The 15,892-nt window shown below is 42.1% G+C and overlaps 1 protein-coding gene across 1 annotated transcript in view; it reads right to left on the bottom strand.

Moving 5' to 3' along the window:
• The window catches only part of LOC138633749 (protein eva-1 homolog A), a 71,972-nt gene that overhangs the window by 49,325 nt on the left and 6,755 nt on the right, over positions 1-15,892 (bottom strand). Inside the window, exons 2-3 of the mRNA XM_069720156.1 lie at positions 3,124-3,347; positions 687-810 (exon numbers count right to left, since the gene is read on the bottom strand). Coding sequence (XP_069576257.1) covers positions 687-810; positions 3,124-3,347 — 348 coding nt within the window. The remainder of the gene's footprint in view (positions 1-686; positions 811-3,123; positions 3,348-15,892) is intronic.

Genomic DNA, 15,892 nt, shown 5'->3' with positions numbered 1-15,892 from the left:
TCATCCAATCAGAGTTTTCATGAATGCAGGTTTGCTGAAGGGCCAGTGATACTGGTTGGGAACGGGTCTGTTCACATTGCACACTTCTTCTTTTTTTTATTTTTACGTATACAGCAAAAGCCTGCCACAATCGTGAAAATTTAGATGACAATTGTCATAAAATAATTGCAATTGCCAGTTTAATTGTCCTTTTCTGTTTATTTTGTGCATCTATTAAAGAATAACCCAAATCATTGATTATTATAACATGTGAATACTGACTTTTACAACCTTTTTGCAGCAAATCCAACAAATCGCCTCTTCTCTCCTTTTAAATCTGGCTTAAAACCACATGTGCCCACAGCGGTGCTGTTGTGTTTTCCTTTGCAACTAAATGCATGATGTTCCTTTCAACATTTGCAGTAACGCAGTACGTTAAAAAATTAGAAGGTTAGCGCATTGAGATAAATTGCTGGTTGTACAAATTGAAAACTAACTTAAAAAGAACACCAGTTCCACCTCAAACAGTGGAAAACATTGTGGGAATAGTGACAGAAATATGACATTTCTTTGAATTTTGATCCAGCTGCTTTATACTGATGCAGGTAAGAAAGAAAAAGAAACTGAAAAAGAAAACGAATTGTCCAAGCACATGGAGGGACTGAAATGTGTGTCCCTGTCAGGATGTGAGGTGATGAGGGACTTACTAGGTCTGCATTTGTACCAGACAATGAGGTATTTACTGCTGCCAGGACACTGGTCTGTCCCAAACACACGGCTGTTGACAAGGACTTGACAACTCCTTCTGTCTTGGCACTCGTCCAGCATTTTCTAAAGAAGGAAAGAGTGACACAGAGTGGGAGAAGACCAAAGACAGGTTTAGAGGGAGAACAATAAGCCAGCAATGGTGAGACCAGCAGCAGGCAAACCTAAAACCACTTCAAACAGGCTGCCTATAGCCATGGGAATATGGAGAAGAGGAGCAGGTAAGTGAAGAAAAGAGAATGGGAGAAAGAAACCTCTGGAGCTCCACTCTCCTCATTTCCTGGCATGGTTTGGCTTCTCTAGTTTCATCATCTTTTAGCCTGCTCTAACCCAGGTGAGCACATTCCAACACACCACATTCTCCGTACTGAAATCCTAGTTGCTGGAGGAATGACTGACTGGATTCTCTTCAGAGCCTTCCCTGAATAACCTTAAAAGAGATGCATTTGTTACAACCGATGGAGCAATGCAGCACTGGAAGTTGCCGGTGAAAGAAGTGCCGGGCTAAAATAGGAGGTATGATTTATGTATTTCCCCCGAAAACACCTTCAATATATTTGCAGGTTCTTACTATAAGGAATATGAATGACTGTGCAAACTTTGAAGAAAGAAAAATGATCTGTCTAGAGATATAATACAGCAGCCACACTTCATGGAACACCCCGTAGATGAGAATAGTGGCGAATAAAAACAATGAGCTTTCCTGACGGCCTACAATGAGTTCTCGGTTGTGTGTCAGACCTTAGCCTCAGCGCGTTAATGACGTTACTCGTGCAGGCAGGTGCATATATGCACATGTAAGGTGTTGCACGCGGTAAAAGTTCTGTGTTTGTTGGCTGAATTGTTTGGCGCCTCCTAAAGGAAGCTCAGCAAATTCTCCCTTAATCCAAAAGCCCTATCATTCGACAAAGCATGTCTTTATCGTTTATCGTTGAGATGAAGACCGTGGTTTGTTCTGCATGGTTAAGACTTGCGCAGCTGTGGTAGACGTTGGATATGCTAGCTTTACCTGGCAGAGTTTCCTTTACTTTTAATTTGAGCATATATCTCTATTTTGAACTGTAGCATCTAATCTCAAAGCTCCACAAGTGTTTTACCAGCGACATTTTCTTCTTCTTTTCACAGCAGTTGAAAAAGAGCTTTTTAGGTGCATTACTGCCACCTTCTGAAGGTAGGAAGGCGTTGCAACCAGGCGCCGGTAAAAACAAAGTGTTTGAAAATCTTCCCTTTACTGTTAGATACTGTTATCCATGACATCAAACTCTACATGTCATTAAAGAAAAATAATGCTTAAAGCATGATGGAAAAGGGTCAATCTTCACATCAGGCTACACACATCCTCATTTTCTGGCAAATGTTTAGCTAATGAGGTAATCGTTTAATCCCTTACTTTGAAAATCTGACCAACATTTGTAATGTAAAGTACCACAATGCTGAATAAACTATTTCCGATTAATCAAACACCTACTAAATAGCTGATAGACTGTTGTTGTAATTGATTAGAAATCCAAATATTTACAGAATCGCAGTACTGTTGAACTGTTGATTGTACAAACATATTCTGAAAAGATCACCTTGTGCTCTGGGAAGTAGTGAAGGCAACATTTATTTAATTACATTTATTTACTTATGGAAATTTCTTGGGTTTAAAAAAAATCATGACATGAACAAACAGGGAAATTAATCAGTTTCCCGAGGTGGGGAATAAACAAGGCACATTGCCAACCGAAGGGTGATGAACAGGTGGTACAATGGGATTCTTCGAGGTTGTGTTCATGTGGGTGGCACAGCAGTCAGTCATTCTCTCACTTCAACACAATGCACTCTCTGTGTCTGTGCATTCATGGCTGTCCTGTCTATTATGGAGATGGAGGGTGTTCGACGCTAAAAGGCAAAGGGACTAAGAATAAACCAAACAACCGAGTGAATGCTGAACAGGATGTGTTTGTGTGTGTTTGTGTTACTAAGCGGCAGCTTCTAGTCCAGCCGCATCCCAATTTAGGAGAGGATGCTGAGGCAAAGACCCCATGAAATCGCTTTGTGTCATGGGAACATACAGGCCTGCTTCCTCTTTAGAGAGTGTAATTTGCCGGAAAACATCCCCACAAAGCATTACATAATCAGTGGTCCTCCAAAATTTTGCCCTTGGCCAATTTGACTATTTTGCAAGACACTTTCTCTCAGGGGTTTTTGCAGCCCAAAAAGCGAGGCTGTAATTGTGAAAAAAGAATGGACTAACAGAAAGGTGCGATGAGATCTTGGTGCGTGAAAGTCACCGGAAATTAACAAGACACTCAAGTTAATATCAGCTATTTAACAAAATAATACAATTGTGATGATTTGCTACTGAAAACGGGATGTGTGAGCTCAGCTTTTTACCTGTAGTGCAGTGGACACAGAACAATATCGATCATCCTCCCGACCGTGATACGAATTTAGAAGAGCTCGGTAGGGCTGAGGACACTGTTGGTGATCAGAAGCACCTCTTCTTCCGTAGAAAGCTGACTGGACGGTGACGGTGGTGCGGGGTGGACAGCGAACAGACAGGAAGTCTCCGTCACAGGCCTGCTCGGTGTAGTTCCTCAACACTTGCGACAGGTAACCTGTGAGACAGCAAGATGCCAAAGCAGCACCGTAGATAGTTTGATCATCACTAATGCACAAAACACTGCAGTCTGATATTGCATTGCAGCCGTTAAACACAACAGGCACAAGAAGTCTTAGCTTTGTTCTGGTTGGTTAAGTGCAGTGAAATGAAATTAGCCTCATTTCATTCTATTATCATAAACAAAGAGAGTTAACATGCATGATCCTGTATGGAGTTTTTGAATAATGAAGTGTTTCCATGATGTCGTTGATGGCGCCGTATATCAGCGTGCCTTGATAAATGACTGCATACATCTCAGAGACGCCTTCAGGCCTTAAATACTGTAACAACACAGGGAGAGTAAAGCTTTAGCTTATTCAGCAGTTAGTGTCAGCCCTCCGGTCATGGCTGTAGAACAGACGGTTGTGTTTGATATTGAAAAAAATATACCTGTCAAGGATTATTTTTAAAGCCTGACATTATTACAGTTTTTATACAGGGATGCAGTGCAGTTTGAGAACCAAATAGTTCGGAAAGTGTATAAGCTGTTGATCAGACCTTCGGCTTCTCTCTTCGACCTTTAAATCGAATGCGCTACTCTTCCGGCTCATTTTATTTTAATATTTTATTTGCCTGCTGGAAAACTATTTTACTTGCATGGAAAACTGCGAATGGAAAATGTTATATAAAGCATTTAATGGAACAAGCACAGAGTTAAGGTTCATTTAAGCATGGATGGGACTACAAATTAAAGAAAGGCTCCCATTGTTTAAAAAAAAAAAATTAAATCTCTCCACTAACTACTATCCCATTAAGAGTCTTTGAGAGCTGCCAGTCGGCCCGTCAGTCACTCAGGAGTCCTGAACCCATCACAAAGCCACCATTAACATTCCAGTCTGTGAGAAGGAAACGCAGATAAAGGAGAGAGCTGATCCCTTGGCCACTGTCATATAATGTCTTTCTGGAATTATCTGGCTCATTTATGAGCTGCAGAGGAGGAGGAGGAACAATTTGGGTTTATTTTTTAGCTTCCTCCATTTTATAAATGATCTGGAATTGTTCAATTCAAAAGCTAGAATCATCAAGCTTATCTCTTTGGCTTTAAGTCTATGAGGTTTGTCATATCTGAAAGGAAACCGAGACACTTTTTGTTAAATCATGCGGTAAAATATGTTATAAATCTATTTTTCAAAAACTGAAAACAACTTCCAAAGTCAGCTCAAGCTTCTTTCTACATCAAGTGCTCAGCAAACACATTTACAGAGAGGTCAACACACACCAGCAAAGTGGACACACCGTGATTCAATTACCTTTATTTGGTTAGTGTTTAGTAGGAAAGAGGAAATTAAACAGAAACAGTGTTCTCTAACACACATTAGCACACATGCATTCACACATAGGCGTACACACAAAACACACACATTGTCCCCTTATCACCATGGACACTGTTAAAAGGAGGAAGGGAAACAGGAGACATTCTCAGGCTTCGAAAGGTCAGCCTCCCTCTAAATAGAGATGGTTATTAAAGCGCCGTTTCTCACAGTAACAGGTTTCCATCTGTGGCTTGGTTGTGAAAATGGAGAACAGGTGCACATGCAATCCAACTTTATTCAGAGATTTTTTTGTTGAATGCCACAGACCGTACTGGCAGGATGAAAACAAGAAACCAGTAGGTGCTTTTATCACGGCTCAGATTTACAGGTTCAAAATGTAGGATTTAGGGGGATCTATTGGCAGAAACTGAATAAAATATTCATGATCATGTTTTCATTCGTGTATAATCACCTGAAACTAAGAATTATTGTGTTCTAAACGAGAGACCTTCATATCAGAAGCAGGTCCTCGTCCACGGAGCCCGCCATGTTGGACCACCATGTTTCTACAGTAGCCCAGGAGGAAAAAAATCAAACGCTGGCTCTACGGAGGGGCGTTCACATTTGCGCATGTTTTGCGTACATTCTCCTACAGGGAACGGGTATTCAGTTAGTTGCAATATGTGACCTCAACACTAGATGCCACTAAATCCTAGACAGTACTCCTTTAATACGGTCACTATCATCAATAGACGGAATTATTAACGCGATTTCTTTGAGCCAAATTTGCAACTTAGTGATAGACAGATTTACTGATTTGACGCCGCAAAGAAAACCTATATTATGTTAGAGCAATATAATCAACAACAGATTAATAATAACGGGGATGCAAAAAAGCAGAATTGCAGTCAAGGTATGGGACTGACTTCCATCCCATTCATGACATAAGTGGTGATCAGCGCAGGTTGGTGTTTGGATTTAAATAATGGAAGTTTTTTTTATTGAGCTACTAAGAGCGTGTCTGAGAAACCTGGTGAGATTTCAAAATTGCTTTAATGGCGTCTTTATTGAAGTTATGCATTTAAAAAAATGGTGTGGGCTTAACTTAGTTTTTCCTTCTCCACAGTAATCTCCCGCTCACACAGGTCTGCTTTGCCTGCCACATTCCACACAGGGTGAGAGGGGACTTGGCATTCCCCCTGGCAGCGGGACCACACACACACACACACACACACACACACACACACACACACACACACACACACACACACACACACACACACACACACACACACACACACACACACACACACACGCGCACACGCACACACACACGCACACACACGCACACAAAACGTCAACACAAACAACGTGGTAGGAACAAGCCCGTCGTTTGGCTCTCGACGCCAGGGTGTGTGGTGATGGTGTAACAGTATCACATTATTAGGAGCTGGCTCTTGGCAAAGCGCCAACGCCATGACAGACCACGAGTTTGTGCGGCCCTCCGGTTAGCAAGGGTACGGTTGTGTAACCGTGGCAACGGGCAAGGTTAGGAAGGGGGTGACGCGGAGAGGACCGAAGATAGATAGGTGAATTTGCGTGGGCAATTTGGAGGAGGTGTTGCTTCAGAGAGGGATCCTTGAGCAACAGTTTGAGCGCCACAAACACAGATACGCCTTCCTCCACCCTACAAAGGCAGACTGCGAGTAAAAGGCAAACAGATTATCTCACACAAACCCTCAGGTGCTTTCTAAAGAATCCATTTCTTCTTCTTTTTTTCACCATCCCACCCTCCACCCTCTGTCTCCCTCTCTTCTCCAGGATCATCACTATTGTTCCCTTCACGATACCTGTTGACTGAAGCCTCCTTTCAAGGCCAACAAATCAGGCGGCGTTGAGGCCCCTGTGTAGGCCGCCCAGCCAATGACAGGTGTCCCTCAAAGGCAGAAGGCCGAACAATGCTGGAGGAACACCCAGGCGTCTCTCCTCCTCCCCTTTCCTCTCCGTTTCTTTTCATGTGAGGCCAGACTCCTTCCTTAACTAGCTCTCTGCCCTTTCCCTTGACAAAAGCACTACATTATTATGTCTGCTGGTTTGTTTATTCGGTCATTAAAAGACAGGAGGTTGTGGTCGCGATGCAGTTCGTGTACAAACAAGTCACTCTTGTCATGCAGTGGGTTAAAAGGTCCATTTAATCTCTGCACAAGCAGCATAGGGATTTGCAATAAGCATAGCAACTGCACCTGGGGTTTGTATCTATTGTCCAACATAGATGGGATTTTTTTTCATATGATGCATCTTAACCTGTCAGCAAGCTGGAATCTCCAGAAACTGAATCATTCAACCAATCATAAAGCTAGAAATCAGAGGCCCTTGTGATTATTAGCTCCTCATTTGTAGTCATGTGATGACCCTGAGGTCTGACCCAGTGATGGAGGAGGTCAGGTATGATGGAGATTAGTGACGCACCGCTGTGTTGTGTCAACATGACACTGAAAGAGGCCTGTTGGGAAAGGGTTTCCTTCCTGGGATCACTAATTAATTCTATATCACATACCAATGACAGTTTACAGCTGAGTGTGGGTAAACATGCTTTGAAATATTAATTCATGCCTCGTACACACAAAGGAAAAGCTTATAGAAAGTGCTCTCCCCCAAGACGGAGCCTCTGCTGCAATTTTACCTGTCTCTCCTTTCAAGGCTGCCTGGGAGGAGGCTCTGACTAATTCTCCTCATGGTACACTAAGCTGAAGTGTTCAATGTCTGCTCTGAATGAGTGCAACAGGTACTTCTGACATAAACTGAGGGCGGGTGGAGGAGGAGGAAGGACAGCTCAGGTGGAGTCAGTCGGTTATTCACGCTCAGGGCTTTGCTCTGATTTTAAAAGATGCCGCCTCTTCCCATTGGTCGGGCCTGAAGAATGAACAATGCACCGCAGCATTAAGTATTACTGACGTGTTATAGTAGTGTTGGCTTAATGCTGCTTCTTAATCACCTGCTTAGTCCTTTAACTCATTTGAATGTTGCCTGTGAAGTAATGTTTGTAAAGCCCTTTGCACTGGGCGACAATGTACAGTATTGCAGAATATAATTACAGCTTAGCTTAATGCCACAAAAGTGGCTGTTTACATTGCAGTTTAGATCTAATCAACAGGCTGTAGTTATAAACTGCAACAGCAAGACGATGAACGTATAATAAGTCTATTTGTTACAACACCTCAAAATGCATTCCACAGAAAGAAAGTAAATGATCAAAACTTCTTTCTTTAGTGCTACAAAATCAAAGGCTGTATTTGTGTTTCATCTTGGTACATTTGGTATTTAGGCATTTACTGCTTCATAACTTTATTGGTGTTATTTTAAGCAAATTATAGCCATCAAACCATCAAATGCATCAAACAAGGAGAGCTGCAGGCCTGCTGCTGAAGAAGGAATTCCATTTAAGTGGTAATTTCTGGGAAGAGCTGCGGTTTCCCTCAAAGTCACGGGCCGCACTCCGGCAATGCTCCGGAGAAGGCCGGTGGAGATGAAGAGAATGATGAAAAGTTAAGAACAAGCTGAATGATGGAGAAGGAAAGTGGTCGATAGAGACCCATAATGCTTAATAATACAGAGTTTAACATAAGACATTGAGAGGTTGGGGGTTTTAAGTGAACAAGAGAAAAAACAACAACACACACATTGGTTCAGAGAAAGACAGCCGTATGGAGAGAGGTAGATAGGTCGTTTCAAAGCGAAGCCGCTGTGTACAGGATGTGGCAGCAGAGGTCTAAAGGCCAGAGCTGGTGGCTTTAGGCCCTGTTGTAATTACCTTTCTCCACAAACCACAGAGGCGGCGCAAAGGCCTGGAGCACAGCATGACTTTTGGATAAAACAAACACGGGTTGTAAATCACATGCGGTCAAAACTCTGCATTCATCTCTTTAGACCAGAGGTGAACAATCTATTATAAAAGCTGAAAGAGACAGGATGATGAGGTGTGCTGACATGAAATGAAATCTATAAAAAAAAAGAAGTTCAGATGCCACATAGGACACGCTGCTACACAATGTCGAAGGAAAGTGACGAGCAACTATGAATACACCATGTTCAGTCCTTACTGTTAAGCCATTCAGATTTGGGTCTAAAAAAAAATGCATTCCTAAAATACATTACATTCCTCTGCTTACAATACATTCGTCTTGCTATTATAGTCACGTTTCGGATTAGCCTACTTTCTCGGTAATCGCACTATGGGGCAGAAAAAGTGCACCGAGATATTCTGCAAAATCCTAAGCACTTAAATTTGACACAAGGATTACCTTTTAGAGTAGTGTAAACAGGTAACCCATTGAAAGTTGTTTAAAGAGCTGCAGCACGATTTTATGCATGAATCTAGAGAAACAGCAGCACTGCTTAGCTGTCGTTATTGTATTTTTTTTGTGTGTCTTCTTAAATGCAAAGATGTGAGGATCCATCATTCTACAGTTTGTAAAAACACTTCAAAGGCTCTGTAAACGTGTTTTTTCCAATCAGCTTCTCATACTCGTGTCCTACTTGGATATACATTCTCCTTTTCGAACGGAGAGAAGAGGAATTTGAATTTGTGTTTTTGCCTATACTTTGTCACTCATATGATATGGGCATGATGTCATATAACCCATAAAACAAATAAGATAAAGAAACTTCTCAATCAAAAGTTGCTGGTTTGGTCACTGTCATTCAAATTCTGATCTGACATCACTGTTCAACACAATCTGAACAAAGATTTGTATAAAATGTGATCAAACCAAACTGTTCTCAGAACAACTCACATGACAAAACTATCATGATATCTTCATGTTTCTGAATCTACAGTAGGAGCAACAAAATGTATGTGGGAAGAAGGACGCGTGATCGTATTGACACTAATGGTTGGCAGGTGATGGTTGTTGAACTGAGCTTTTTAGCGTACTTACTGAACATGTTAACATGCACATACTCATACACTGTATAGACACTAATTAATGGGTGGGGGATGGAAGCTATGGGGGCTTACTCACATGAGGTTGGTCTCCTGGATTTAACCCCCCGCATTGGTTTTGCTCTTCAAATTGAAACCCACAGAAACCCCAGCATGTTTCACACTTTGCTATGAAACTTAAGACTGATCGAAAACAGCAAATGATATTGGAGAAAGTGTGGCAGAAACGGAAGGAAAACCCGACGAGAGAGACATATGGCATGTTGTAGGAGAAAAGATGAAGGTTCTGTTGAAATATATTAAGATTTATTTTGCTTGTGTCCATTTCTCTTTTGGCCAATAAGAGTGAAAATAATCTATAATTTCAATGAAACAATACTGCGATTCAGAGTGGCAAAACCACAAGTCACATCGGTGCATCCAGCTTTCGTGTTATGTACTTTTTCAGTCTGTTATCATCAGAAGCAGCCAGATATGAAAATCAAAACAAATTCACATGTTTAGATTTGGTTCATTGATGCACTAAAATTCTGTGGTTTGGATACAGATATGTAAGAGGACATTCAAGGACATGCTTATCCCCCTTTGTTTTCAAATCACCACATGGACTTGCCCCATGGTGTGTATCAATATCCTCAGCCGATGGCCGCCTTAATTTGAATGAAGGCGACACATCCCTCCTTCCTCCCTCCAGCACACACAGAGAGAGACACCGGAGCCTGAGCAGCTGAAGTCATTAAAACCGGAGACAAAAACACAAACACTGCTTGCCCTCTCCTTTCCTCCTCCCTGTGATGGCTTATCTTTCTGACACCTGCACACACATAAACACACTCAGACACTCACACATAAGCCAACAGAAGCATGCAGAAGCACACAAACTTCAACCTGCTGGACGTGAACTACAAACTTCCTCGCCCACCTCTGGCCCCAGCTTTCCTGAACAGAGCTCATTTATTTATTCACAACATGGCGTAGGGATCCAAACACAGCAGTCTCCCCTGTGTGTTCTACGGCCTAAAGTCTAAAGAAGACTCTATGAACAACCAACAGAAAATAAAATGAAGACTGAAAGGAAGATGTGGCAGAGGAAGTAAAAAAAAAAAAAGAACAACAGGTTTGTGCTATAAGACTTGTATGACAATATAAAAACAGATATGGCAGGCAAATTAGAGGAAAAAAACTAAATAAAGTGTCTTAGTAATCAGCACAATTCCCCAAAGCAACAAATTCTACAAATCTCTCAGAAGCATGAATCCCACTCTGAGTGTTAAAAAGCAGCACATTGAATTTTTTTATTTTTTTTATTTCAAAATTAAATGAACAAAATGTCACATGTTAAGTCAGCCACATATCAGAAGGGACAAGGACTTGGTGAAGACATGAACACAACAACTCTTCTCAACCACACACATCCATGAAAACAAATCAAACCTGAACGGTCTGGCTTAAATGAAACCACGGGCGGAAGCTTTGACCGACGGTCAAAGGCCAGCTCTGCCATCTAAGCAACAAGGCCGGGCTTGATGTGTCATGTTATGGACGTTGGCTGACCCCCACAGACAATGAGAGGACGTCCACCTGTGGGTCTTTTGTCGAAACGTCTCCTGAGGGGCTGACTGGGTTTAAAACATCTGCCAGCTTGGAGATGTCCTCACGGTTTGACAGCGGCCGCTAGGTTTCCCTTAGGGAGTCCCCAGAACCTAAACACCGCCTCCAAACAAGCCCTCCCATGACCTCTGTTAGCACGTGCCTCTCCTCATGACCTCTGAGGGTCAAAGGGCACAAGGCAAGCGGACACTTTTACTCCAACTTCCTGAGCATGTGTGTGAGTTTCTCACTGGTGGGACGGGATGCGGGGTTGAGGGGTGATAGAACGAGGGGCACGGAGGTTCCGGGAACACCCTCACCGTTTGTATGCGTGTCCACAGACGGCCACAGACACATACAGAGTAACCGTGTGACAGAGAGAAAGACACTGAGATGGAGAGGAAGAGTCAGAGGAGAACAGATCTGTCATTTTAATGGGCACTTTTATGGCCGGGGGGTGGGTGGGTGGGGGCGGGGGAGAGGGGGGGGGTAGCCAGACTCCCCATCACTTACTTCGGCCCAGCAGACACCACACAGACGCATCAGTGTGTGAGCTTTATTGTCACAGAGTGAAGGACAGATGTATCCTTCTTCAGTCAGCCTCTCCACAAAGGATTGGGTTTAAGCAATTGCTGGATGGGGCAGCTGCAGCCTGAGGCTTAGAGAGGTGAGCTCCTGACAGTGAGGTCATCATCTGAAGAGCTGATACTCAATAACTCTGCTGATGTGCAGCTTAGTCAGAGACACTTATGGCTATTTGTAGTAATTGGTTATACATATAGATTTGGTAAAGAAAACTCTCTAATCTCTGAGGGAACTCTTAAGGAATCCCAGCAGCAATGAGATTTTTGTTGGGAGACTAATCCCCCTTAAAAATCAACTACATCAACATTAGTTCTTAGTTTAAGTACCTGTACCATTACTACAGAAAGAGGAGATTGGGGTGGTGAATGAAACGGCTGCAGAACAGATGGCCATAAAGGTTTATCAGTCAATCATTACTGATAAGGGTACAAAGAAATGTCTTTTTGATCTACAAAAAAAGTTTTTAAAAAAAGCAAGCAATGTATTTTTTCACTGTAGATACAAATATTTACTTTTTCTTTCAATTGATTCTTTTAATCTTTTATGTTAAGTATGTGGTAAAAATATAATGTGCTGAATAATTCAACTACAGTGTAGGTATACGTTGTGGAAAGGTGTGTGTGTGTGTGTGTGTGTGTGTGTGTGTGTGTGTGTGTGTGTGTGTGTGTGTGTGTGTGTGTGTGTGTGTGTGTGTGTGTGTGTGTTTATTGAGTTCAACTTTGATTGATTCAAAAGGATCTGTTGCTAATAGGAACAAAACATGGCAACATAATGGTGAAAGAAGCAGAATACAAAATCAAAATCATCTGTACAGTTTTCTGATCAAGTTTTCTGATCCTTAGCTTCTGCTCACTGTCAGTGCTCACAGGCTTTAATCAGCTCATCCTTAGGAGAGTACAATACACAATCCAAAGACATCATCCAATCATCCAAGCATTGGAAGCGCTCAAACAATCTCTTAATATCGTCTACGCAGAAAATAAAGTAACATTCAAAGTAACCACTTCACAACACTGTTGTGGCTGGCTCGGCATTATCATGATTCAGCAGCCTCCCAATCGTTCCACCACTTTCTACCCTCTGTTTTTATCAAAAGGCCACAAACTCTCTACAAAACACATTAATCAGTTTTAATCCACTAACAGCAAGACAGCATACCTCTATCAAAGTTCAGGCATCCTCTGTGAAAAAAGAGAGACATTTCCTTTAAAAAAAAAAAAAAAAAAAAAGAAAAAACATGGGAGTGGGTGGGCACTGAAAGGCTGAGCTTTTTGGGGAATTAGCAAGCTTATCTGGGGGGCTGTTCTGTGAAAACAAGCAATAGAGCAACTCCTGAGGAGCTGAGGGAGTGAAAAGCCATCTGCAGCATGTCCAATGGGACTTAGCAGGGAGATCCCCTTCCATTTACAACAAACCCAGATAGATCAGCAGGAACGGCTGGACTCAATGTGAAAGCCTACCTTGCTCTACTCATTCAGAGTTTCATGGAGAGTTTGTTTTTGTAGCTACCAAGAACTTGGGTCTCTTAGGGTAGAAGTTTTTTGCTTTGATGAAGGAAATTAGCTGCTACTCATACACTCCTTGCTTTACAAGTTTTAAAGCAACTAATGATTATTGTCAATATGGATGAATCAAATTTTGTTTAGTTCTAAAAATTATACAAACAATGACATATTGCCTTCACAGACCCCAATGTATGATTTTTCTAATCTGATCAGTAATTAAAAAAAAAAATAAATAAAAAAAAACTCATCCAAGTTTAAATACTATGACATGGAGGAACTTACTAGCTTGTTGAGTGTTCATGTATTTTGATATAAACCTTTTACAATTGTTTTCAATGTTAATGTCACTTAAAATTACAATATAGATGCAAAGTGAGGGCAGTGGAATTAATCTTTTAACAAACAAACTTTTCCTCATTGTGCAGTTTTCTCTGAATGTCCGCAGCTCAATATACTTGAGGAGACATACTGGACAAAAAGGACAAACGTGTCAAGTGTGCCACATGATGAAATTAGAGTTTAGAGTTTAGGCCACATTGTTCAGCTCGAACAACACGCAACTTAATTTTTTGTTTTCATTTTGTGATTACATCATACTGACAAACAAACAAAATGCAATCTGGCTTTGTGTGGTACAAATGAATTTGGCTTAAACAGGGAAAAACAAGGAGAAATGTGTCCCCTTCTCTTGCTCCCTCCCTCCTTACCTGAGCTCGCCAGAGGGGCCAGTAAGCAACAGATTAGCAGTGCTTTGGGGAGCAGGCTGCTGTAGCGTGCTGTAATGCAGACTGTCAGTCCCACACAGTTGGGGGGCGACACAATGCCTCCTTGTTCAGACTGGCCCTTCTGCGCCCTACCTCTCTACCTCTCCATCTCTCCATTTCCCTGTCTCTCTCTTTGACTCGAGGGGTTTAATCAAACCATAAAAAAAACTAATGGTGTTCCAAATGTTTTTGTAACTCTGCTATACCGAAGAAAGCATCAGGTGAGGAGGGAGGAAAAGATCAAGGAATGGAGAAAAATGTAAGAAAAAAAAAAAAAAAAGGACGCCAGATCAAGGCGGACATGTCGACTCCTAAACCAAACATAAATCAGCTCCCAGGAAACAGAGACAGACAGAAAAGAGGGGAGGAGGAGGGACATCAAAGCATGGTTGACATTCTCCAAGACACGGGGGCAGAAAAAGGTGTGTCTGCCTTTTTTTTTTTGCATGTGTGCGTGTCGTAGGATTTGTTTAGAGCCCAACTGCACAGCCAGACCATAAGTGAGATGGACATGAGGATAACTAGCAGAGCACACACCCACCACCGCTCTCTTTCTCAACACTTCTGTTGACCTCAGTTTCATGCTTCAACTCGACAGTGAAACACCTCTGTATTCTCAGCAGCAGGCATCACAACCGATCTGATTCTCCCTGAGCTTTCTGCTTTTTCTGGAAAATAGTGTTCAACACGTGACAAATGAGACCGCATTCTTAATTAATTACCAAATCATCACCTCAACAGAGACAGCAGGGATGTGGAGATAGTTATTGGGTACAGCTGCATTCAGCAACGCCAGGGTGCCACTAAAGAATTCTCCTCATAGGTTTCTCTGTGTTTTCTTTGGGACGTCTAACTCCCCCTCACGCAACACAGGGCAAGTGCAAACACACACCTGCAATGTGTATATATACATCTTAGCAGGTAAATAGTTTAGGAGTTAGACCCCCTCTACTCTCCCCAATAACAGTTATTACTTTAAAGCCCTCCAGCTCAGCATCTGATTGGGTGATTTGGGTGGTTTCACGTATTGAGAGAAAACCTTTGCAAAATAATGATTATCATATTAAAGGCTGAGAGGTGGAGCAGTTTTCTGCTGATAACAAGCTTTGATTCAGAATCCAGCCCATCTCAGTTGATGGTTAGACCTCCTTCTCAGCCTACGTTAGTAATTTAAAAGGCAGTCTGGATCTAATTTTGAAGTTTCACTCCGAAATCAGGTACGAGACAGATGCTGTTTGAAAAAGTGACACCTACTCTCATTCAAATTATAGTGATTTTTTTTCTTTACAGCAGCCAATGAACGCCCTCAGTCAACACACTGATAACAGTCCATTACAGTATGGTATACTGCTGACAAGGTACGCGTTTCATCTACATTACGTTGGTTCTTTTCAGTCGCACTATGGAAACACACAAAGTTACAGAACTAACAGCCTTCCTACATCATCAGCACTACATGAACCCATAAGTGAACATCAAAGAGCCCACAAAGAAATATCTCTGAGCATTATCCCCAAAATTTACATTTTGGCAACATTAGGAATTGTGACAAATTAGTAGGAAGAGGATGAAACAGAGGTGTCTTGTACCTTCATATTATCAGAGGACAGTCAAGGTGTGGATACGCACGACAAAGAGAAGAACACAAGCACAGTGCACCGTCTCTGAGAGCCACATTTACCCATGACCTTCCCCCAGGTGTTTGATCCACACATAGACTGAATATAAAAGTGGACGTAACTTCCGGGTAAAAAAAAAAGGAAGCCAATGCGGAAGTGCCTTAAGCTGCATAGACTCTATGGACCCCCACGGCTCATCCAAATATGGTCACTTCTGGCTCCAAACCGCTCCGAACCAGCAAG

Source organism: Brachyistius frenatus, unplaced genomic scaffold (genome assembly GCF_029030835.1).
Source record: "Brachyistius frenatus isolate BFR_SWC_R1_liver_20210118 unplaced genomic scaffold, ASM2903083v1 Contig_235, whole genome shotgun sequence".
Lineage (NCBI taxonomy): Eukaryota > Metazoa > Chordata > Actinopteri > Embiotocidae > Brachyistius > Brachyistius frenatus.
Note: the sequence above shows the minus strand (reverse complement) of the source record. Positions and strands in the feature narration are given on the sequence as shown.